Source organism: Amphiprion ocellaris, chromosome 19 (assembly GCF_022539595.1).
Source record: "Amphiprion ocellaris isolate individual 3 ecotype Okinawa chromosome 19, ASM2253959v1, whole genome shotgun sequence".
NCBI classification, from domain to species: domain Eukaryota; kingdom Metazoa; phylum Chordata; class Actinopteri; family Pomacentridae; genus Amphiprion; species Amphiprion ocellaris.
In genome coordinates, this window is record NC_072784.1 from 20,657,325 (window position 1) to 20,682,199 (window position 24,875).

At 42.1% G+C, this 24,875-nt stretch overlaps 1 protein-coding gene across 2 annotated transcripts in view; it reads right to left on the bottom strand.

Moving 5' to 3' along the window:
- Nucleotides 1–12,619: 12,619 nt before the first annotated feature.
- olfm2a (olfactomedin 2a) overlaps nt 12,620–24,875 on the bottom strand; it is a 43,594-nt gene continuing 31,338 nt past the window's right edge. For both annotated transcript variants that reach the window (XM_023279611.3, XM_023279610.3), the window contains exons 2-6: nt 23,456–23,605; nt 18,203–18,358; nt 16,228–16,447; nt 15,251–15,357; nt 12,620–13,581 (exon numbers count right to left, since the gene is read on the bottom strand). In XM_023279611.3, the coding sequence (XP_023135379.1) occupies nt 12,907–13,581; nt 15,251–15,357; nt 16,228–16,447; nt 18,203–18,358; nt 23,456–23,605 (1,308 nt within the window). In that variant the 3' untranslated portion in view covers nt 12,620–12,906. The remainder of the gene's footprint in view (nt 13,582–15,250; nt 15,358–16,227; nt 16,448–18,202; nt 18,359–23,455; nt 23,606–24,875) is intronic.

Genomic DNA, 24,875 nt, shown 5'->3' on the forward strand with positions numbered 1-24,875 from the left:
AAAATACCAACATTTTTATATGCTTTCATTGTCATGCACAGGAAACATCTGAAAGCTGAGCAGGTTTCTTTACCTCTTTTGTGAAATGTGATGGTTTGGCAGAGAATGGTCTGGCACTCTCTTTGTTGACACTAAATCTAAATACTTAAAATCCCGTAAATCATCATTTTCCAGTGTGTTCATAGGTCCATTTGGCAAGATCTGGACTTCCGTCGTTGGTTCAGTCAGCACTTGTGCGAAGCCACAGCCTGGGAAACTGAGCTTTTCATCAGTTTAATCATGTTCCCCTCACTTTGCACCGTCGCTGCTGAAGGGTCAGCTTAATTGAGTCATCACCGCAGCTCTGATAGTAATCTCATCTGAAGGATCATTAGAGGGATTCAATCGGTGCAAAAGGTTTAACTCTTACTGACCATTTGACAGCATTAGGGATGCCGGTGAAGTTAGTTCAAAATGAGGCCCTGCAAAAACAAGGCCACATCCGCACTAAGTAGGCAGAGGATGCAGACTTTCAATCTTTTATTTTGTTCCAGGTCTGTGGGTGTCCACAGGCATCTCCAGTCAATTTTAGATTTCTGCTTTGTATACTTTGTCCTTCCCTCAGCTCCTCCCATTCATCCTCCACTCTTTCTTTCCCTGCATCAGAGGGTAGTTTGGTGTCTTTGTTGCTGGATCCTCTGTTGCAGTCGGCGTAGTGTTTGATCCGCCGGGTGGCCTGTATGTATACTACTCCTCCTCTCCTCTGAAAGTCAAGCACACACTGATATGAATAATTAAAGCGCTGGGGAGAGGCTGAGTCTTCTCTTTTACAGAACTCGACATCCCGACAGTGTTACCCTGTTTGTCTGTGTGCTAAAGCTTTACTGAATCTGTTTGTGAATGCGTTCTCTGATGTTCCTCCCCTCATTCCCTCTTGAGATCAGCTGGAGCTTAATCACCGGTTACAATAACACTGACAGGAAATTAAGATTTTCTGGGCCATCGCAGTAACCTTTGAAGTTCTCGCCCCTGCTGACAGCTATCTCCTGACACTTTCTGTGTCTTTCTTGTGCTTTCTCACACTCATTCCTCTTACCTTTCTCCGCCGAGATTGGGAAAAGGGCAAGAGGAGCCTGGCTGTGATATGAAATGCTCTGATTGCGTCTTGGACTCCTGTGTCCTTAAGGAAATTGAATTGACCGGCGGTTATGTCTCAATACAGTGAGCTCAGTGACCTCCCCGACCCCATTCTTATCAGCCCAGCCCCAGACTCAGCTTGGCCTTGTCGCCAGACCAGCTCGTCACCGCTCGCATCTGGCAGTGTGGGCAGCCACAGAAGGGACACAGAAGCATTTGAAATTCTCGCCTCAGAGAACCAAGATGCTGTATTAGAAGTCCAAGTTGCCTCCTGCTCTAGAGACTTTGAGAAGAGCTACTGGCTGTTTCCTTTCTCTACTTTTTCTCACCACTGTTCACTCGATTACACTTATGACTCCACTTCGCTGCCATTCAGATTCCTCTTCTCCTCTCATGCTCTCACACACCTAACTGCCGACCTTCTCATCAGCTGCCTCGACTGATATCTCCCCCTCCTTTGCTCTTTCACTCTCTGCTCTCCTCATCCTGCACTCTCGCTCCACTCTCTCCTACTTGCCTACAGCTCAATTTTTTTTTTCAGCTCCTGCTCTTCTTCATCTTTCCCCCCATCGCTCTCCTATGCTGGATTGTAAACACAAAGCACATAATTGCTCCCCGTGGCCCCGTGATTTCCTAGTAATTGCTATAACGATGCTCGCTGGTTTGCTAATGTCCCCCTACTCCAGTCTTTGCCCAAGGTCACTTCAGATACAAATAAAAGAAAGCAAGCTAAACAAACAATCCAATTGTTCCCACATGTCACCCAGGAGGAAACCTTCATTTCATCTGCTGATTTGATTGTTGGAAGTCAGTCATTTTCATATTGAAGAAAGCCAGTTTGATGGCAGACCATTTTGTGTGTGTGTCTCTGAGTGTGCATTTGCCAGAAGAGACAATAAACTACAACAAACAGTAGCCAGTCGTTTTCATTTTCTTTCGCCAAGTGTCACTGCCCCTACCAGTGGGACCTATTTTCTTCTCGTGTGTGTCCTTGTCCATTCACGTACTGTGTGTATGCCACGCAGTGTTTGTGTGTTCATTTCACACTGAATTGCTGTCTGCTGGCCTACTGTCACTAGCAAATTTAGCGGTTTGACAGTGCCGCTCCTCAGAGACTGCAGCATTTTGGCTTCTGCGTGACATCACCTGTTGAAGTCACTGCAAAACCGCTGTCTCAGTGGGTAGCTGTGCATGCAGCCTGAGACTGATTGTGAGAAGAGTGCACCAAGATGATATGAAGAAGATCCCGCTCCCCTTGTCCCTGGGTTGCTTAGGTGATGGACGACACGGTGAATGGCTGTGACTGCAGAGCGGGTGGCCTGCCACGGGGGAGGCGGCGCCATCACGCACCGTCCCCCTCCATTTTCCCACTGTGATGAATGTAAAATTGATAAAGGCTCATTAATATGCGCAGAGAGAGGGAAAACCCATTGACTACCTCAGCACCTCTTGCCGCTTGTTTTGGGGGAATTAATTTAATAACTGGATCAGTAAAGCACCCTGATCACAGCCCTCGCTCCAATTTGCATATTAATGTTGCACAGTACACGCAGTCTGCAATGTTTATGGACGGGTGGGGCTGAGGTGACTGTTTTTTAATTACCTTTACTTTGTGCTGCTCGGGAGGTGTGGGGCCTTGTGAGGCTGGAAAAGTCATGTTTGTCCCTGGTGGAAGCTTTCTAATGCTGCTGCATATTTATTTATTTTATTTTTTTTAAAAAAAGGTATTTTGGTAGTGGGATTTTCTTTCTAATGCAAGCTGAAGAAAAATAATCACACCAATATGAATCCACCCTCATGGATTTCTTTCTTCAGTGGTTTCACTTTGAGGCTTTTGTGCCCTCTCCCATAAATGAATACCTAAACTCTTATTAAACGTCAAACCTCAATGTGTTTTAATGCATGTGCGAGATATGGTGCAATCATTTTATGAATGTGTGGGCATGATAAAGATTTATGCGGCATTTAAAATGGAATACATATTCTATAGGCATGAATTATACAATAGTATTATGGGGGCAATGTGAACTCAAATGTCTCAACCTGAAGCAAAATTCAGCACACACTGTAGGTGGGGAGAGAGAGAGGGAGAGAGAGCAACAAAAATAAGTGAGAGAAAGGCGTAGCATTTGATTACAGTTTAAAGGGGTAGAAAATTGTATTCTTACAGAGGAAAATATGTGCACAGGGAAAAAAAGCACATATAGATATTACATATGGCTACTTTTTATATCCACACTTTCAATAACAGAACATGCAAGATATCTAAGACTTTAACTTAATATTGAGCTTCCTGGAAAAATAAATGATGGTAATCAAAAGAACACATTTATAACTTCAGTGTTTTATTGCAAATGCCTTATTGAATTTGTGAGTTTTAGTGTTCATTATTAATACTCTGGAGCTCCTCAAATACTTTGTTGCCCATACCTTTCTATTATCCAATAGCAGAGACAGTTAAAAATATAAATTTCAAAATGTCAAGTGTGTTGGTTAAGCAACTTTGTATTATTATCTATTTTGGCTTGTAGCCATAATGTTAAGCTTTGCATGCAAATGTGGCTATATTCTCTGTTGGCACACAGCATCCTCAGACAACAGTACATACTACCTAGTCGGATGGGTAGATCTGAGGTGAAGACACCTGTAATCATCTGGTGAGACAGGTGTGAATTAGAAACAGCAGTTTCTGTTGAAAGTTGGCATTGTCACACAGCATGGAGGGCATTTTCAGTGTACAGCTGTGTATGCCTGAGGAAGAAAAACAGAGATGGTAACATGTCAGCCAGTGTTGTTATAAGAGAGAACAAAAAATCCACAGTAGCAAACCTGTGCCATGAGTAACTGGAAACACCGGTGAGATTGCTTTTGAATTTGGCCATTGAATCTCGGTGCATTCTGCATTATACTCACACAGCACTACAGGTCTCTAAAGTAGTCTCCCCCCATGTTTCCATTCCCATGGCCACTGCCCCTGGTGTTTTCTGACAGAGCACTTTCTTTTGTCTTTTGCAAACTTTCTCATTTGTTGCAGAACAGAGAGGACAGAGAGGAAAAGGGCTCTGTCTCTTCTGAGAGCCCCTCTCGTATCTTTTGATCTTCTGGGGAAGAGAACAGCATCTTGTCTCAATGACATACAGTATAGAAGGCCTGTGATCTGACAGTCTTCTCACCTAACCTGGATTTCACTTTGTCTGTCACTCAGCTTGTCTCCCTTACAACCCCTCACTTCCTTTGCCTGAACTTTCTAATTTAGAGCGCTGCGTTTGAAGTTGCTTAAATTCCATTGCTGCTCATGATCCACCCTGCATTTCTAATACTGAGGGTGTTTCAAATACATACACCCTGCCTGTAAACAGAAATTCTTTTTATAAACACATCCATCATGATGTACTAAGTTTAAATATTAGCCTGAAACTAGTAGTGAGTACTAACAAACAAACTGGAGCATCACAGAGTTTTTGATAAAGCAAAATCTGCTTTGGCTGAGATTTCAGTGTGTGTTTCCAGGATTACAAATAGTGCCTTGTACAAAATCTGGCCTACAAAATGCACTTATTTAAAGCCATTATTATACTTTGAAGTCATAGTCCCCATCTGGGAGGCTTCTCCATTTAAGTGGGTTAAGCAGTACTTAACCTGTGAAAATATCAAGTGATTCATTTGCTCATAATCATTTGTTATATTTTTTGGACTGCGCTGGTGTCTTTGCAAGATAATTCTTTTATTGATCTGGGCTATTTTTAAGAACAATTCACACTACTGTTAAAATGAAAACACTTGTGACATCACATTTTGGCCACTGCAGACTGTGTAGAGGATCCAGGGTGAGGCAGATTTCTTCCACACACACACACCCCAACATCAACCTCTGAGCTCAAGGGAGGTTGTGTCTGTTATGTTTATATGATAAACACTCCTCAAGAGCGTGTTGTGCTTCGGAAGCAACAAAGTCAGAGCCCAGATGCCAAATATAAACTCAGTACATGCTCTGTATTCACATAAAAATAATCAGTTTCATGCAAGTTGCTTGGAACTGCAGCTATTCTCAAGTGAGTCTCACTCGACTTTGCAGACACAGTATCTGCAGTTTGCCAAGAGAACGACTTGAGCTTATATATAGTCCAAGGGAACACTACAGTATGTCACCACCCACAGTGGCAACTGTAAGTTACATTTTGTGTCTGCAAGTTCAACAGCATATGTACAGGATGTGTTTCTTTACAGAATTGTTAAGACACAAAGCCGTGTGTTCATAGGGAGAGAGAAACCTTTATCGGAAGAGCTGCTGTGGATCCTAGTGGAGTTAAACTGCAGTACATATCACTGATGCTCTGCTACGTATATAACACAGAACAGAAGCTCTCCCTTGGCCTAGCATTAGGCCCAGGTCACACCACTCTTGAAAGAAATAAGTTTGCTTATGTCTTTCCATTTGCCTCTTTGCAAGTTAACAAAATTAACGTTAAAGTTGTGTTTAGCTTGTCAGTGTAAATTCCCACATAAGTTGAGCTCGACACAAAAATGTCACATAGATTTATTTTGCTGCAGATGTCAGATGCCACTGCTTTCTGCCCAAATGTGTATGAATTTTATTATCCCCATCACCGTATTTTACTTCTCTGTCTCTCAGAAACTATTTTGTATAGTGTATTTTCCTTAGAAAACATCAAAAATCTGCTCAATATTTTCCTCAGGGTAGTTAATGTTCACTCTTTACCTGAATTTGACGTTTTGGTCAACATCAGACACATTTCCAGCTCTTGTTTGTGCTTCCACGGATGGGCAGGAAGAATCCAAAACAAAGAAATTCCTCTAAATATTTCTGCATACTGTATCCAAATGGTGTAATTAACTCTCAAGACAATTGGTCTCAGCTGAAATGTATTGTGACTGACTCCAACTGAAATTTTGCTTGCTGCTTTTTACAAATGAATACATTTACTTCACTAATAGGTGTGAGTCATTAGAGCGAGGAGGAGAGGGGAGGGAGGAAGGGATGGGGGGAGTGTGAGCTGAAAGGATTGCAACTGCTCCCTCTTAAAAGTGAAGGACTTCATATTATATGTTTCAGCATTGTCACTAGCAGGAACTGAATGCAGCAATTAGCATGTTACATTAAACCCACTGCTAGGTGAAGTGAATTGCATTGATCACCTTGTTATAATGCAATGCTTTGTTGGGAAACCTTGGGTCCTGGCATTCAGATTGCTGTTACTTCAGCCCTTTTCAAACATCTTTATCTAAAATTCTATCATTTTGTCAGTCACACACAGGTCCGTTTTTACAATAATATTCATGATTTGACTGAAGAACCAAAGTACGTGGTTGATTTTTGTCATATGCACAAGATTTGACGGTACATCAAGGCTGAATGAGCTTCTAATAGTCAAAACACTACACTTAAACTAATAGTGATCTTGTCCAACTTATCCAAATGATTATTGATAGCTCAAAATCAACATTAGCAACAAGTTTATCAGGCAAAAGCCAGTCTATTTGATTTCAACAGTATCAGTAACACTACCACAAAGATGACAGATTTCACCTATGTGAGTTTCTTTTTTTAGGCTGCAAAAACAGTCCACAGTCCAAAAACTGTTACCGTAATTGATGGTTCTAAATTGTCCGTAGGTGTGAATGCCAATGTGATTGTTTGTCTGTATATGTAGTCCTGTGATAGACGGGTGGCTTGTCCAGGGTGTCCCCTGCCTTCACCCTGAGTCAGCTGGGATAGACTCCAGCCCCCCACGACCCAAATGAGGATTAAGCGGTGTATAGATAATGGATGGATGGATGGAGTTTCCTTTTGCTACTCACAGTACCAGATTGCTTGTTGAATCACAGTGGTGCGGTTGCAATGACAGGAAGCAGCCTCCCCCAAGAAAGCTCTCAAAAAATGGCTCGAGGAACATGATAAAGAATCTAAAGCAATGATGCAGCCTCTAAAACCCTGAGGATCTGCAGGATGTTCAGAGACAAAACTGATCCAAGAACCCCCAAATCTGCAAAGATCTACTGACAATGTCCTGGTGTCAGGACATGACATCCCCAGAGCTTTCCTAGCAGCACAAGAAGGTTCTACACGATATTACACAGTTGGTTTTAATGTTGTGGCTCACTGCTTCATTTAATTAACTATAAAAATAAATACAAATAATTATTCATTTTGCATTTTGGCAATTATTTCTGACATCTACCTTGTAGCATTGGAGGTACTGAAATGTGCTTTTGCTTAATATACTTTTTCTAAAAGTTATTTGCAGTTATATTGACTTATCAGACTGTTGTTGCTCATCTCTGCTTGTGGCAATATTGTGATGTCTGTGTATATGTATCCTGACCCCTTTAGTCTACTGGCACACCAGCGACATACAACTAAAATTACAGACAAAGAAGAGGAATCCAAGAGAGCACTCAGTTCAGAGCTTTGTGGTAAACCTTTACTACCTCAGTGAGGTGTGCTATGTCCAGACATCAGGGTCATAAAAGTGAATCATCCATGGCTGCAGCCCAGAATGATTCTACTGTCCTTCACAAAGCAGTACCTAATGAGATTAAAGGTGCAAGTGCTGAATCAATGAAAGTTCAGAACACAATTAAAGAGCCAATTAATGAGCAACGTTCTTTGAGGATGCGAGTAAAGAAAACTCACCTTCTGCCATCAACACCCTGGCACCTTCAGCATCCCTTTTGAGTTCAAACATGAATATGAAATGTGGGGGGAAATTAAGGAAACTGTGTGCAAGTTATGTTTAATCATGAGAAAACAAATGTTCAAAGCCCTCTTCAGAGTGCCTCCGTGTCACCTCGAGGGGCAGGGAGTTGAGAAAGAGTTTGCTTTTTGTGGATTTGATGGAGAGGATGTGTTGTTCCAAGTGTGGCTGATGGTACAATTAATGAGAAAGGTGATGCAAAAAGGTGCAGTGAAGGAATGACTGAAGTGGCAGGCATATGAAACAAGAGTGGGGTCATTTGTGAACATTGCTTTCAAAGAATGGAAGTATCTGTAACTATTGGATGAGTTGTAGGGACAGAATGCAAATGTGCTCTGCTTGTATTCTACACTTTAATCAAAGAGGAATGTCTCAGGACCAGCTACACTCACACAGATGATTGTGTTTCCATCAAAACAAACCCTTCTTCCCAAGGATGACTGCATGATTAAAATGGGAACAGGGTATGCCTCTTAATTCTTGAGTTGTTGTCTGTATCCCGGCTCCTAGATACGAATCCTACCCCATGCACTCCATCAAACCAGTTGTATTGATGCCACCTGCACTCAATCAGCTCAAGTGCATGTGAGAATGCATGCTCATAGGCACTTTAAGTAAATCAAGCAGGCAACGCCACTTGGTAGTCTATTGTTCCTTTCAGATTTCGCCCCTGCATTAATGCAAGCTGCTCGCGCTGAGAGATTTCCATAGGTTATCCTGCAAATAAAAAATCTGGATTGGTTACTTATTGTTCAGGGACACTTTAATTTTAAACTTGGTTCCATTGTTTTCCCCAGGGACCTGTATGGCTCTGCATTAAGGAAACATTCTGGCAAAGTCACTGCTGACCCTTACAACAATGAAAAAAATAACTGAAGAAATGCCTGAGGGTCCTTCAGTGTAAACTAACTGCACTTTCTTCCACGTTAGATCATGCATGACAAGCAGCTTAACTCTAAACTTTTACTCTGCCCTTTTATACTATGTGAAAATGAAGCAGTGCATTTAAGTCCAGACTTTCTCACTTCCCCTCTCCTCAGATAAGTATTGTCCCAATGGGTCTAATTATAAGCACCATCTATAGGTGGCATAAAATCAATAACTAATCAGTGTTATTTTATACTACTAACTTTTTGCACTTTAAATGTTACGACAATTTGAACTTTACACCACACTTTGTACTTATCTACTCAACTGACACTGCTGATTTTAACTCACACCAAACTGTTCCTTTGCAGTCATTTAACTGGTTGGTACTTGTTGCTGAATATTGTGTGAAAATGTGCACATCGACTAAGACTGAAGGAATATTTTCATTCAATCATTATTGAAGAATGAGCATCCATCCATCCATTATCTATACACCGCTTAATCCTCATTAGGGTCGCGGAGGGCTAGTGTCTATCCCAGCTGATTTAGGGTGAAGGCAGGAGACACCCTGGACTTGTTCACAGTCTGTCACAGGGCTACATATAGAGACAAACAATCGCACTCACATTCACACCTACAGACAATTTAGAATAACCAATTAACCTGAGCATGTTTTTGGACAGGGCCGCACAGTCGCTTGGTGGTTAGCACTGTCTTCTTGCAGCTAGAAGATCCCTGGCTTCCCAGGATCTTTCTGCATGGAGTTTTCATGTTCTCCCTGTGCATGTGTGGGTTTTCTCCAGGTACTCCGGCTTCCTCCCACAGTCCAAAAATATGATGAGGTTAACTGGTGATTCTAAATTGTCCGTAGTTGTGAATGTGAGCGTGATTGTTTGTCTGTATATGTAGCCCTGTGATAGACTGGTGACCTGTCCAGGGTGACCCCTGCCTTCACCCAAAGTTGGCTGGGATAGACTCCAGCCTCCCCGCCACCCTATTGAGGGTTAAGCGGTGTATAGATAATGAATGGATGGATGTTTTTGGACTGTGGAAGGAAGCCGGAGAACCAAGAGAAAACCCACACATGCATAGGGAGAACACGCAAACTCCATGCAGACAGATCCCAGGCCAGTACATGAAGCTGGGATCTAGCTACAAAGTGACGGTACCAACCACCGAGCCACTGTGCAGCCCAAGAATGAGCATTTTAAATGAAAATGAACCTGCTGGGTTTACAGGAAACTCTACCTTGCATACATTTAACAGATAAATCTTGCCTCCAGTTTAGTTTTGATCCCCAGAATCACAACCACCACTTTTAGTCCACTGTTTTTGCTTACCGTCAAGATGATCCTGAGTAAAGAACACATGCGAGTACTGTTGCTCAACAGCACTGGCTGTGTACTGACAAATAAGCCTTAACTGGAGATGATGTACTCTGATACAGATAGAATGATGCAATGCTCAAATGGGGTCACCCATAATGATTTGGTGCTGTTCATCACACCCCTCATTTTTATTGTTATTACTTACTGCCCCTTGTCTGAGCGTTGGCTGGCACAACAGCACATCCACTGCTGCTTATGAAACTTGCCTCACAAGAGACACAGTGGTTATACGTCTGGCAGCAAACACTTGTGGTAATTCAAATAAAAAATTCAAACATTTCCTCCCTATACCACTTGTTAATAGCATTGCAATTTATGTCTCTCTCACAGCAACAGAAAGCATAATTAAAAGTGAAGAAGCAACACTGCTAAAGAAAGACGACAGATATCGAAAGTGGCTTTTTTATTGTAGCTAAACGTGTTGTTAAAGTGAATCAAAATTTTAATGCTAGTTCTATTTGTGCGTGCTGTGGGATCCATTTAGTTGCAGTCTTCAGAGAGGAGAATATGGATGTGAATAGATTTTCCATCCACATTTCTTAGATGAGTGCTTCTTTCCAGTCTCCTGGCATTTTTCAGTTGGCTACATTGTGGAGATTGCATTATCTGTGTGCAGTAATTATTTCCTTCCCTGCTCTCTGTTAAGGAGAGAGGTTTGTTGGCCAATCTTAACCAGCCATGCCTGACATTAACTACCTTTATGTGTGGGAGAAACTGTAAACGTCACACTGTAGTAAAAAGTGATCTGTGAAACACTTCTTTTTACAATGAGCAACCTTTTGCTATGTTTTTTAATTGCCTACACATTCAGAATAGGTTGGGCCATTATTTTTTTCTGAGCAGCTGACTGGACAGTCCAATCACCTTTTTATTTTTTTGTTTAGGCAGTGTGAGAGCAGAGCTTGGTGCACCTAACCTTACAAAAGGAGCAAATTCAGCCACTGTTTAATTAACTGCTTGTTTGTTAACTAAGTAAATCTATATCGACATTTGAAGTGACATAGTTTTAGTTCCATAACATTTATTTTTCCTGCAGGGTGTAGTTTAAGCACCACTATTCCTATCTGATATTGTTGTGGGCTCTGTATCGTTGTGTATTGTTCTTTAAATGTCAGCCACTGCTGTGTATGAACTCATCGGGGCTCTCTTCGGCTCAGCACTTATTGATAGAAAGGTCATCCAGGATGAATAGGATCACCATGGTTACACATTACAAGAAGAGTGGAACCTTCTACTTCATTTTATATTTTCACTGTTCACCAACGCCACTGCAAAGAGAGGCCTTATAAATGAAAGGAAGAAAATGAAAGCACAGCGAGCTGTTGTCTTTTTTTGCCAAAGTGTCCTCTATACAGCAGAAAATGCCAATATGGCTTCAGGGATATTTTCAGTATAATGAAAAAGATGCAATGAATGGTCTGCAGTCTGAGAATTTCACAAGTGTTGTCCCACTGTGTGCCTCGTGTTTGACTGTTTCCTTGCAAAAAGCACCTGAGAGGAGTAGAGTGACTAACATGATTAAAGCAGAACTGAGCTTGGCAAAGGAACAAAAACTGCAAAGTGTCATTTTTCTGCTTAGATGTAAATACGTTTTACATTCTGTCTCTCATGGCCTGTGTGCTCTGGATCCTTCACATCACCACCTGCTCCTTTTTACCAGATGTTCTGCTTTCACTTTCAATTCACCTTGGTGAAATAAAATGTAAGTGGTGGCTGCTGCAGTTTAATTCAACGCTGTATGAGTACATGGAAGCATTTATTACTCAATCTACAGAACTCCATGTTCTGTTTTTTAGATTAAAAAAAAGATCTGTTCTCAAAGATATGGCTTAATGCAGCCCCAGAGTTTGCCTTGTCAGTATTCACATCCTGTCACCTTGTCATTTTAGCATTCAGTTGTAGTAGTGATAGCCACTCTCTATCAGCCAGATAGATATAATTATTCCAGGGTTTTAATCATTTTGAAATTATACCATTTAGCATATTTTCTGTTATTTAGGGATTTTAGATATCAGTCTGAAAAACAGCTTTAATTTGACTTGAAACACTTTTTAAAATGCTTTTTGTGTGTCTAAGTTGAGTGTCAGTGAACAACAAGGACAAGGACTTAATAACAAATACAAGATGCTGTCGTTAGCACTGTCGACTCAAAAAAGGTCATGGGCTCAAACTGCTGGTCAGCTTTGGCTTTTCTGTGTGGAGATGTGTGCTTTCTGCAGATGTGTTGGCTTCCACACACAGTTCAAAATCATGCATGGTAGGTTCATTCTAAGCTGACGAGGTGTGAATGTGAGCATGTGTGGTTGTCTGCCTCTATGTGTTAGCCCTTTGATGGACTGGGAACTTGTCCAGGATGTAGCAATCTCAGCTGTGATAGGCTCCAACTGCCCACGACGCTTTACAGGATAAAGCAGGTGCAACTAATGGATGTATGGAGGTTTAAAGCCATGTTTTTACACAGTGCCTTTACACAGAGTTGTTCACCCTTCCTAAAATTTGAAATGAAAGCAACAATGAATTACAAAGTCATAAATGGTAAAGAGGATATTTATTTCTCATCACAAATAAAAAGAACCATGCTTACTCATCACAGAAAGAAAAAAAAAGAGAAGCGCTCAGTCTTTACCGACGCTAATGTCGGAGTGTTTTTTGAGAATGTGAATAATAGCACTCTATGAAGATCGAAATTCTTTTAAAAAAGTCTATACCCATACACTGAAGCCCCCAACCCACAACTTGTGCCCACCTTCACCCAGCTTCTTTGTCCCTCCCCGAACAATGATCACAGTATTATTTGAGTAGTTCAGTCTGAGCCCTCAGTCCCCAGAAGTCTTAATAACCTGGAAGAGTGTGACATTGTAGAGCACCTGGTGTCCGTTGTTCCAAGTATACAGGACCCTCTCTCTGGGGTTATAGTCCATCATGGAGATGTGGGAGTACTGATTGTGGAAGGGGATGTCTGTGTACTCATAGCTTGATGTGTTGGTGTAGTAAGCAAAGTAGATCTTGGCACCAGCCAGGTGGGAGTTGGTGACGTACAGCGTGCCACAGATCATAAAAGACTCTCCGGCACTTCGCTTGGGGAAGCCTGTATCCCAAGTCTGCAGCACCTCCAGACTCTGGGGCTCCAGGCGACTGATGACAATGTTCCCAGCATTGGGGATGGTGGTATAAACAGCCCAAAGGCCATTCTCATCCGCCATCAGGTCGATGTCAGAGGAGCCACCCCAGGAGTAGGGAAAGGTGTTGTTGTAGCCGGCTCCACTCAGGCTGCGCTGCACCAGCACACTTCGAGAACGAAAGTGGTACTTGATGATAATGTTGCTCTGGTACTTGTTGTAGTACAGCGAGCCGTTGTAGACCACGTGGCCTGTGCCAGCCCAAGGGTGTGGCAACAAGTGCTGCACAAAGTTCTGGCCTTTCATGAAGTCATTCATCGTACGGTACTCCAGGACACGCCTCCCCTTGAAGTAGCCATCCATAGACCACACCTGTGGAAAAAAGAAAAATTAATCCCATTGGAAAGACGGCGCAAACTAAAGGAGCTTATGAAAAATTCTAAAGGTTACAGGAGAATGTTGTTGCGTTACGCCTGACACACCTCACTGCAAGAGCTTTGTAAGTGATGTCTCATTACTGCTGTTGGCAATGCCCTGGGCAAAGTAAGAATGCGTGCGTGGTAAAGCTGCACCTGTTTGAGTGCGAGTGCATGCCTTCACACAGTTGTGCATACTTAAATGTGCATTCTGAAATATTGATCTCTCCTGCATGTGGGAGTGAAGATGTTGCCTGCGTTGTGCAGTCAACCACTGCTTGTGCTCCCTGCCCTTTCCAGTCCACATTTACAGAAAATCAATCCATTTAGCAACTCTATCTTTTTCCTCAAGCACTCTCAGCGGATCTCTGCACTGACGTGGCCCCTCTCTGGCTGCATCTCCAACTCATTCCCTCAGTGCTTCCGCCGAGGCACAGTTCAGCTTTTAATTGATTCAATTAAACTGCAGTTGGCTTGAATATTTGTTTTGTCCTTAACATATCAAGGAAAGCTTTGCTAAGCAGTAGCTTTTGTCCGTTCTTCTTTTAATTTTGTCCCGGTTTTGCCTCCATCTCACGTGTAGAATAAGCAGTTTTGGGAGGGAGGAGAGGTGGAGTAAGAGAGGAGTTGGGGGTGGTGAATTATGGAAGAGGAGAGATTATGGAGCATTAAGCATTGTTTCTCCTATGCTTGCTAAATGAGTCCCTGGAGCTGAACAGGATGCAGGAGCTGAGCCAGGCTGAAGCTCTCGTACATTTAGACCAAGTTTCTGCCTCTCGTCTGTTTGGCTCCTGAGCGACAATGGCATTTCTCAAATATGATTATGATGATTGCTGCGGATGTTGATGTGGTATTGTTGATGTATTTGGCTATTAATACAACGAGAGGCTGATCTAAAGAGTCTAATATGATCTCAGCAAGTCAGGTGATTAAAGACAAAGATCAGGGCATTCAATCACGGAAATTGACCTTTTCTGACTGCAATATCTGTTTAGCCTGTTATGATTCATTGTAGAGGTGAAAAGGGCCAACCTCATCTCTCCTCTTAAACTTCAGTTGCCATCAGTTCTCCCCAACAGATGGCTAATAATCCACTCTACTTCTCCATTTCCCTTACTCACCATACCCCATAATGCTTCTTTTTTCTTCCTACTTCTTGCTCAATACGAACCCGTCATCTCTAATCAGCTGAAGCCATTACTATATCATTTGAGTCCAGAGCATCTCTGCACACTCCGCATAATTACCCAGGTGATTTGGAAAACTTTAGCCCAAACAACTCATTCATTTCTCCACTGATGATGAAGTGATTAATCAGCTGGAGTTGTAGTGGCAAGAAGAAGACAGGGAGGAGAGAAAGAGATGCTATCCATCAGTGACTCAGCCTCGCATTCCCATTTCTCTCTCTGTCTCTTCTCCTATTCGAGAGCTCATGAGAAGTCCTACTCAGGCAAAACAGTCAATCAGTCACTGAAGTAGCATGACAACACTGCTGTGAGGTATTTTTTTTCACTGAGCAGCTGACAGAGTTCGGTTGACTTTGGCTGTCCTCTGTGTTTGGTTATCCTCTATCCTACTGATGTTTGTTGAACAGTAAAGTGGGTTGTAAAAATTGAGAAACTCACTCTGTTGTCTGAGCTCGGTATCATGGTATCTGTCATCCAGGAGCCGAACCTCGAGCCTGAAGCACGTACTGTGATGGGATTACTGACTCCAGTGAGCTTCCCACAGCCTGGGGGTCAAAGAGGTAGAAGAGGTCAGGAGATATGTTTGCTTATGTACTCAAGAGAACACGCACACACACACACTGCCAAATGTCCTTATTTTGAAAAGAAAAGCATTTTTTTTCAAAGAAGATAACATTAAATTAATTAGAAACACAGTCTAGACATTGTTAATGTGGTAAATGACTATTATAGCTGGACACGACAGATTTTTAATGAAATATCTCCATAGGGGTACAGAGGAACATTTCCAGCAACCATCACTCCTGTGTTCTAATGCTACATTGTTAAGCTTATCGTGTTGAAAGGCTAATTGATGATTAGAAAACCCTTGTGCAATTATGTTAGCACATGAATAAAAGTGTGAGCTTTTATAGAAAACACGAATTTGCATGAGTGACCCCAAATTTTTGAACGGGTGTGTGTATATATTTGTAGTAAATATTATTTCAACTTACTGTCACTTTCAGTGAAGCTTAAACCCAATGTAAGACAACATTGAAACACTAATGAGCTACAGGCTAAACTCTTAGTACAGTCTTTTTTTTAATGTTAAGTCATCTGATTATATATGTGGAGTTTTGTAAAATCATCAGTTTAAGCTAACCCACTACATGAGAACGCAATCAATTATGCATTTGGTCTTTCCAGGCCAATTTTTCCTAATTTATGTAGATAATTCAAACTCTGAGCAAAGTGGAAGTTTTGACAATGTGCAACAGATCTTGACCACTGGTGATTCTAATTTAATCACTAATTCCTTTCTTCACAGCTTTTACCAACCCTCTAATTGCTGAAATGCTTAAATCATATCTGACAATAGAGTTCAAACTAAGCAACACTAACCACACAACCACTGATCCATATACATTATGTACCTAGTTTCTGCATGCAGGAGTGGAGCCTGGTCTCCAGTAGCAGGACTCTCTGGCGCAGCTCCTCATAATCGTAGGCCCCCATCTCCTCTTGGATGGCCATAAGCACCAAGGACAGATTCCTCACCTCCTCCCGAAGACGCAGGATCATCTTGGCATCAGCCTTGTACTGTTCCAGCACTGGCAGCAGGGGGAGCAGCTGGGTCACCTTGTCTTTCAACTCCTGAGATAGTTATCGCAGAGACAAAGGGGTGATGAAGATTAAACCCCAGGGGAAGGGAGAGGTCAGGGGATGAGGTTCTAGTCCGTGCTAGGCAGTATAGGAGATAATGCACAGATGAATTAGCCCTTCAATCTTCTACTGTTTCTAGTTCGCAGCTTTTGCCTCAGTCAGGTGCTTGTGTCAGTCTTTTTGCTTTTCGCGAAGAGTGGTGCAGGTTCATTTGTTCAACCCCATTAGCACCTCACTGCTAATGAGGTTTTAGAAGTGTAATCCTGACATTCTGAGTGCACACATCTCTTTCCTTTGAACTACTTTGCACACCACAATGTCTCCTAATATTTATGCACTCTACCAATAAACAGCCTCTTGTGATTTTCCTATGTTCTGTTTGTTTTGTCATTGTGATCAAACTTCCACCCACTTGTTTTTAGTGTAGTCTAGTCTTTTTACTGTCTGTGAAGATAGATACATTTCCATTTTCATCTCCTTGTATGGACAGAGAAGCCACTTACTTAAGACATTACTTTTGATTTAGCCAAATGTCTGTTTGCTGTCCTCTATTTCGGGTGATTACATTTCACCCACAGTAAGGAGCACGCTCTGCTAGTTGTAAACCAGGACTGTGACTCATTATGGGTTTAGAAGTGAAAAGAACAATGTGTCTTTAGGTAGGAGTGCAGGAAACAGCAGGGGAACCAAGCTGCCTGCGTGGAAGGCGGAGGACTCAAGAGAGGAATAGGTGTATCAATAAAGTGTGGCCACCACAGGAGGGGCTGTTTCCTCCTTGTTAAGGTTTATCGTAAATCTGGTGATGGAGCAGCTCTCAGCCCTGTGGCGCCACATCATAAATCTCATTTTCACTTTTTCATGCCGCGAAAATTCGCTCTCGTTAATCTCCCACGCTCTGCCATCGGCAACTTTAAGCTGCACGCATTCATCAGCCAACCTGCGCTGGTCAAATCCTGCCTCTTTTTTTTTTTTTAAATGAAGTTTTTTCTCTTTGTTAGATAGCATATTTGCATTCTGAGAAACACAGACGTGTAATACTTTGCATTCTGCATATTTTAGTCATCTCAGGCTTTACTGATAAATTGGCTAATTTCGCAGACATCTTCATTATCTTCATTGGAATAGCTTTCATAAAACACACTGGAAGCAAAACACAGCCATTCATGCTTGTCCCGGTGCAGAGGCATGGTCCTAGCAGTAAAGCATACTTAACATTTATCAGGGCATCTTTTAATCAAACTATTTTATGGTCCATCTAATATCTGTAAGAGTGTGAGAAATGTGGAGAAAACCTGGGCAGGACAGCCTGCTGACAGGAAGACAAAAAAGCCCACTGATAATGACGGCTAAGCCTTAGCTTGTAGAGAGATAAGGTAAAGATAAATGTGAATATATGTGCCTGTTATCTACAAGAAGACACCAGAATGTTAAGTATATAGAGAAGGAAGAGAGAAAGACAGAAAAAAAACTCCCTTCTTCTAGTCCCAGGGATTTAATAATTCAGGACTATGTGAATTTATTCAGATTTCCTCTGTGCCTGTGACTCAACAGCTCCGACATAGATTGAATTTGTGTACCTATGTTTATGCGGTAGTCTACCGAGAGTCATGCAAAATTTTATTGTCTGTGAAGAGTGAAAGAGATTGCAGTGCATCTGGCAAAGTTTGGCCGCATCAATAGAATCTGCATTCACTTGACAATAATATACACACACCACTGTACAGGAGGTGACAGACTGCCGGTTACCTGAAAGCCCTTTGGATTGAGGCTGCGGGGATTTTCAGAGGCCACCTTCAGCTTTCCGTCCACCACTTTCATTAGACTCTCAGTGTTCCTCACATACTGTAGATCTCTGTATGTCCGCAGGTCCAGCACCTCCATTGACTGGCTGATGTTCTGAACCTGTGGCATGCAAACAGACACACAACAACTGAATGTGTTGATGTTTAATCTTCAAGGATCTTTTTTTTTCTCAGTTTATACCCAGAATATGCATTCATCACTCATATGGAACCCATTCAGTATTCCTTTACAATCATTACTATACAGCTTAAATGACAATCCATGGGTCAAATCCTCAGTCTGGGCCTTCCATACTCTCAGTGTGAGTTTTCCAGACAAAAACCCCTCTGTGCCCATAGTCGGGGATGTGTCAGTCTGTAGGTTTGCCCTTCAATAAACTCCAGACCTGTTTTATGCTACGATTAGTTCCAGCAACCCAGGGATAAGTGAATATGGGGGAATAAAAAGATTACCCTTAAGGCGTCCATTTATTGCAAATTCCTCTATGCAGTATTCCAATTTTGCTACACTGGACTGGTTTTACTTCTTGTCAAACATAGCCTTATATGGCACTAAAAGATAATTGTGGACTTGTCCCCTATTTTTACACTGAAATATAAATTAAACTCTTTAACTCTTTGCCTTGTATGATGAAACTGCATGAGGGAAAATGAAACCCTAGTTGCAATACATGCTATGATAACTATTATTATTATTACTGTAAGGAAGCTTTTGAAATCTAAACTATTTCATGAACTATAGAATGAAACACTTATTTTGAATAATTTATAGCAAACTTAAACATATATACATATTATTAAAAATCAACAAAAAAATAAAAAAATAATCCAGATGAAATGTTAAACAGAAATCTATGGACAATGACTGGAAATGCACAGCACATTTAAAAACTATGCAAGAAAATTCAACAGGTACCACTTAGGTGGTTAGCTTATAAAAATGTCACAGCTATCAAAATAAGGCCAGTAAGCCCACAGTGGGATTATACGATTATGACAGTGTACACAAGTTAATGGATACATAGAAAAATGTAACAGAATGAACCTCGTGGAGGAGCAAACATCCTGTTAAGTGGGTGTTTATTGAATCTCGGTTCTCCGAGGACTCAGCTTTGCACTATGTTTAATTTTTACTAAGTACTCGGCTTGTTCACTCTTTGACAGCCCACTCTGTTGCTGCATAACCGGCCTACTGCTTCATACACCCCCTCATCTCCTGCACGTTGCACCGAACTGGCCAGAAATCATCCGAACATTGACAAATGTTGCAAGGCTGTCGTGCTTATAGGAGACTCACGTGTACATATGTCCAGCTACCCACACAAACAGACGCCCACCCACACAGACATCAAAACTCTCAGCTCACAAAAGATATTTATTCATATCCCTGCAGAACAAAAACGAAAACAGACACAACTCTCAAAGGTCACGTTTTGGCATAAAGTCTGTTTTGCACCAAATGCCTGACTTGCCTCCTCTCCGACAGCCCACTCAATTACTTCGTGTCCAGCCTACAGTTTTCTACACCCAGCTCATCTCCCACATGCCTCATGAACTAGCCTGGGAATATATGGTCAGAAAATATTTTCTCCACCAATTAAAACTTGTTTGACAGCAGTGCATATGGAACAGTTGGAGGAATGTGTAAGGGTAAAATGTTCCAGCAGCCTGGAGTCTAAACAAATACAGTGTCACCATCCTCCAGGGCTGTGGTAGCAGTTGGGACCGCTCCATCCTCTGAGCTGGAGTAACTGATACACAAACACTCGGCATTTCACGCTTTCCTCTGTCGCATAAGATTTTTCCCACTCCCACCGTCCCAGATTTCCAGTCATTCTCAGGTGTGTGTGCTTCATGTCCAATGTGACGACTCACTTTGAGCTGCATCCCAAAAAAGTGCATTTGTGTGTGTGCCCTTGTATCTAATTGTGTCTCATCTCAGCTCAGTCAGTCAGACAGAGAGGCCAAAAAGGGGATGAGGTGTTCAAAAATCTGCTGTCAGTGCCCTCATACCACCGTCCTTCAGGGTCTGCTCTGCTTTAGATGTCATTTTGTCTGGCTTTATAGAGAGCTGAACAGAGGTTTTACACAAGGATACTTTACTCTCCCAAACAGACGGCATTTTTGACATTGTTAGCAAATCCTTGGCTTTTTCTGTCAGAGAGAGCTTTTGGGTGCATTTCATTATGCTAATTTATTCTTCCTCATGTCCTTTCTACTCCAGTGACACGGAAATCCTTCCCTCTCGTGGAGGGTTTTCCAGTTTCTTAAATGCACCTCAAGGAGATGAGGAGTGAGGAGAAGCTTAGAGTGAGGAAACACCTCTCACTGGGAGGAGGTAAGGTGCAAAAAGCACCCTTTATGTCATGCTTTTCTGTCCTTGATTCTTTTATTCTGCCTTTATTTTCAATGTGATTCATTCTCCTGCCTCTGCAGACCGTTCACTCCTACCTGCCCTGCTGTCCCACCTGTTTAATCATCCAACCTGCCTGTCTTCTCCATTCACCTGCAAACCTATTCCCTATTCCCTCATTAGCGCTGCAGTGTATATACTGGTTCGGTTCCATTCCTTTCCTGCTAAATTTTCCTTGTGCCATGCCCCTTAGCTTTCCAGCCTTGTGCTCTCTGCTCCTCTGTTTGATCCTTATCATGTCTTTGACCTTGCACATGTTACTGGAGTCTCCCTCTGCTCGCTCTGTGTTTGTTTGCCTGCTCTGTTTTTGTAATCTTAAACCTGCAAGTTGTATCTGAAGCTTGGCTTTTGTTTTCAGGTTCATCTACATGCTCTGGGTTCAAATGAGGATATTTTAGTGGGCATGGAACTTATACGCTAATACACACCGACTCTAACTTGTGTCTTTCACTTGTGTGCAGCTCAAATAGTGCTGACCCCAGGTGTCCTCATTACGCTGGACTGCAGTCTGTATTTGACGGGAACTCTTGGCTCTAATAACTCATGTCTTACAAGTAGCGTGCAGAAACAGTAGCATAAACACCCACACTGTATCATAAAATGCAAATCATTAGGAAATAATATATTTGTAAAACTTAGAATATTCTGCTTTCATTGACTGAGAGACTGTCAGAGAGATGGAGATTTCACTGAATGGGTAATTTCTTATTTCAAATTATGCATTTTAACAGGTGACATGCAGACAGTGAAGGAACACAAACTGTGCCCTTAAAATTTTCTTCATGTAGAGTTGACAAGTAACATGTGTCTCACAGATACAGTTAAAATGCATTGGTTTGGGGGCTACACAGTGGCTCGGTGGTTAGCACTTTGGCCTTGCAGATAGAAGATCCCCGGTTCATGTGCCTGCCTTTCCTTTCTGCATGCAGTTTGCATGCTCTCTCTGTGCATGCATGGGCTTTGTCTGGGTTCTCCGGCTTCCTCCCGCAGTCCAGAAACAGTTAATTGGTAACTCTAAATTGTCTATAGGTGTGAATGTGAGTGTGATTGTTTGTCTCTATATGTAGCCCTGTGATAGACTGGTGATCTGTCCAGGTGTCCCCTGCCTTCACTCTAAGTCAGCTGGGATAGACTCCAGCCCCCCGTGACCCTAATGAGGATTAAGTGGCGTATAGATGACGGATGGATTGGTTTGGTTTTCCCGAATAGATGTATTTAAGCCTTAGAATTCTGAGGTTAAGTTATACAGATCTTTTTTTTTTTTTTTCATTTCACGTGTATTTTATGTCCTCACCTACCCAAAAGTTTTCTTTTTGTCTGAAATCGATTACTGGGAAATGCAATGTTTACATTTATCATGAAAGAAGTTTGGCAAAAAAAATACGTATGAGCAGCTAGAGTGCTTCAAAATAAATAAAACTATTAAACTTTCTTACTAGTCGATAGATAAATGGAAAGAAAAAAAAAAAAATATATATATATATATATATATATATATGCAGAGAGAGAAAGCAAGACAGTGAATGCAGTTATTTTGAATGGCTTTATCAAGTTTTGCTGTTTCTCTGCCAGGCTATTGCTTTTCTGTTGTAGCCTACTTCTTTTAAATGTGTCTGAGTGTGGATTTTGTCTGTATGATCGTGTGCTTGAAACGGCAGCAGGCAGAGACTGTCAGGGGAAAAGGCAGACTTCAATGAGAATGAATGCAGTATGTGAATTCAGGTGTCTCATTGATCCATCAGGGCCTCAGAGCCTATTCAGCATCTCAATTTACCTCCACCTCTTCTCACAAGACCACATCAATGTCTGCCCCCTCCTGCCTTAAGCTCTATTCTACCTATCTGCTCCTAGGCTTTCACTTGTTCTCTAGATCCACCCTCTCTTTCTTTCATCCACACTTGATTGTCCTCAAAAAACAAAAAAACACCTGTTCTATGAATGAGTTTCAGAGCTGAGAACAGTGGCTTGATGGTCCACTGAGCCATGGCCCATTAAGCAGTTGTAAGCTGCTGAACAGTGCTTATTTAATTTCGAAGAAGACAGGTGGATACAAATGACAAGACGCAGGTGTAGTGCCTCCAGATCTGGAGCGTCAACAAGCAGCTGTGGCTCTCTTGCAAGTAGTGGTCCGCTACCTGCTCTTTTTTCAGCTTTGATGTGTGTCAGTTTATGCTCTACACGCTACCAGGAAATTGCATTTGCACACACAGCCTTGTAGGCCAATAACACTTGGTTGCATGTAAATAATGCACAGATTTATTGTCCGGCTGCTGAGACAGTACAGCATGCTTTAGGGGTTTGTGTGTGTACACAATTTGTATGACATTAAATTTGTTTCTTCATCGCACACAGCACAAGAACGCATAAAAACATGTTAAGCCATTACTGTATGATGGAACCAAAGCCTTTTCTGTCTTCAGTAATTTGTAAAATTGTTAATTTTCTTAATTTTCAACTAATGGAGTTATGTTTATGAAAGAAACATTACAAGGCTAAGGTTCAGTGAATCCAATTTCATGGGTAAGTTTGGGACATTTCTCGCATTAAGACAATTCACGCTTCGCTCACTTTAAGGAACTCTTTTGCTCAAAAACACTTTTTCGATCGGTGTCATGTTCATCTGCATGACTGATCAACTGCGAGGTAAAGGAAGACTGTTCATTTCAGCAGCCTGCGCGTGACAGACGGCGCCAGACACGACTGCCAGTGTTGGCAGTTTGCATTTTTGTGTCTGTGTGGGTAACAGTCGTGTCTTGAAGTGAGTGTGTTATTGACAGCTGTCACCTTCTCCATGAGCTGGCGAAGCTGCCTGCTGCGTGGGTCGCGGTTACACATGTTCTGGGCTGGTGCGACCACGGTGCAGATACACTTCCCATCTGCGTCCTGTGCCGAGCTGTAGATCTGCCAGCCTTCCTCTGGGCTTGGGTAGAGAGCCTGAAGAAACACAGACACACACACATCTTAGACTAAGCAAAGAAAGTGGTCGTTTCTGCCTGTTGTTGTTTATGTGTGCTGCTACTAAGCAAGCTTTTTAAAATGCACGAGGGAGGGTGGACAGGATAGTTTATTCTGCCAGCATGTATCACAATATTCTGAGAAGTGCTCCACACTCATAAAACATTTCTAAACCAATACATTTATCTACTACTTAAAAGTGTTACAGAGAGTATTTGGAGGAAAAGAGAGTCTTTGATACGTTCCATAACGTGATTAGTTGTGCCCATTCTGTCATCATAAGTAGCTGCATTGCAATAATTTCTCCATTGCATTATTTTTCCTCCTTCAACTCTGTCAAAATTACTCTTCCTCAAAGGCGATTAATGGCAACTGATCCCTCAAACTACTCAAAATCACTTGCAGGGTATTTTCAGTGTTAACTGAAGAGCAATAAGGATAAAGAAAGTGGAATCAGACTGACAGAAGTGGTATTCATGGCAGTAAAAGCACCAGAAGACAGATGGAGGATAGAAGAGTCATATAGAAGATAAAGAAGGGAGAAAACAGAAAAGGGTGCAGATTAAGATAAGACAAGAACATTTGTTGAAAATACACAACGGGATGGAAAACAGAACAACATGGCAGAGATGGAGTAAATGCTCGATGGAGGATGAAGAAAGACAAAGACGAATGGGAAGGAAATGGGGATTTCGAAGAAAAGAGGAAGAAGGAGGGATCTGGCCGGGGCTGCGTGAAAGCAGAGCATCTAATAAGTTTGGACACAGAAAGGAAATGGAGCTGTTCAGGATCGATAATGCAGCCCCTTACCAGTGGAGGAGGGGTGAGGCTGAAAGGATGGATGTCTCTCTCTCTCCGACTAATCCAATCAAAAGTAGTGCTGTGCGCTTGCAAGCACATGCACATGTATACAGTACACAGTTTACGCAAAGGCTTGGCCATGGCAACCCGTTCATTCACTGTGAGCTCACACACAGTCAGCATTAAAAGCAAAGTGTAATGAGAGAAGCAACAGCCATTTTAGTGATGGAATTAAAGACCCATCCACATGAGTGGAGGGAAAAGTCAGGGAATAAAATGTTGCGGCTCGGCTCTGTGCCGCTCTCCTGCTTTCCTCTGAGCGATGCTGTGCTGTGCTGTCGTCTCTCCTTGGGTCGGGGGATCAGATTAAAATGTCTTGGGGGACGGGGGGACTGTGTGATTGGAGTGTAAAGTAGCAACCACCCTGCGAGCCAATGTGCTCACTGTC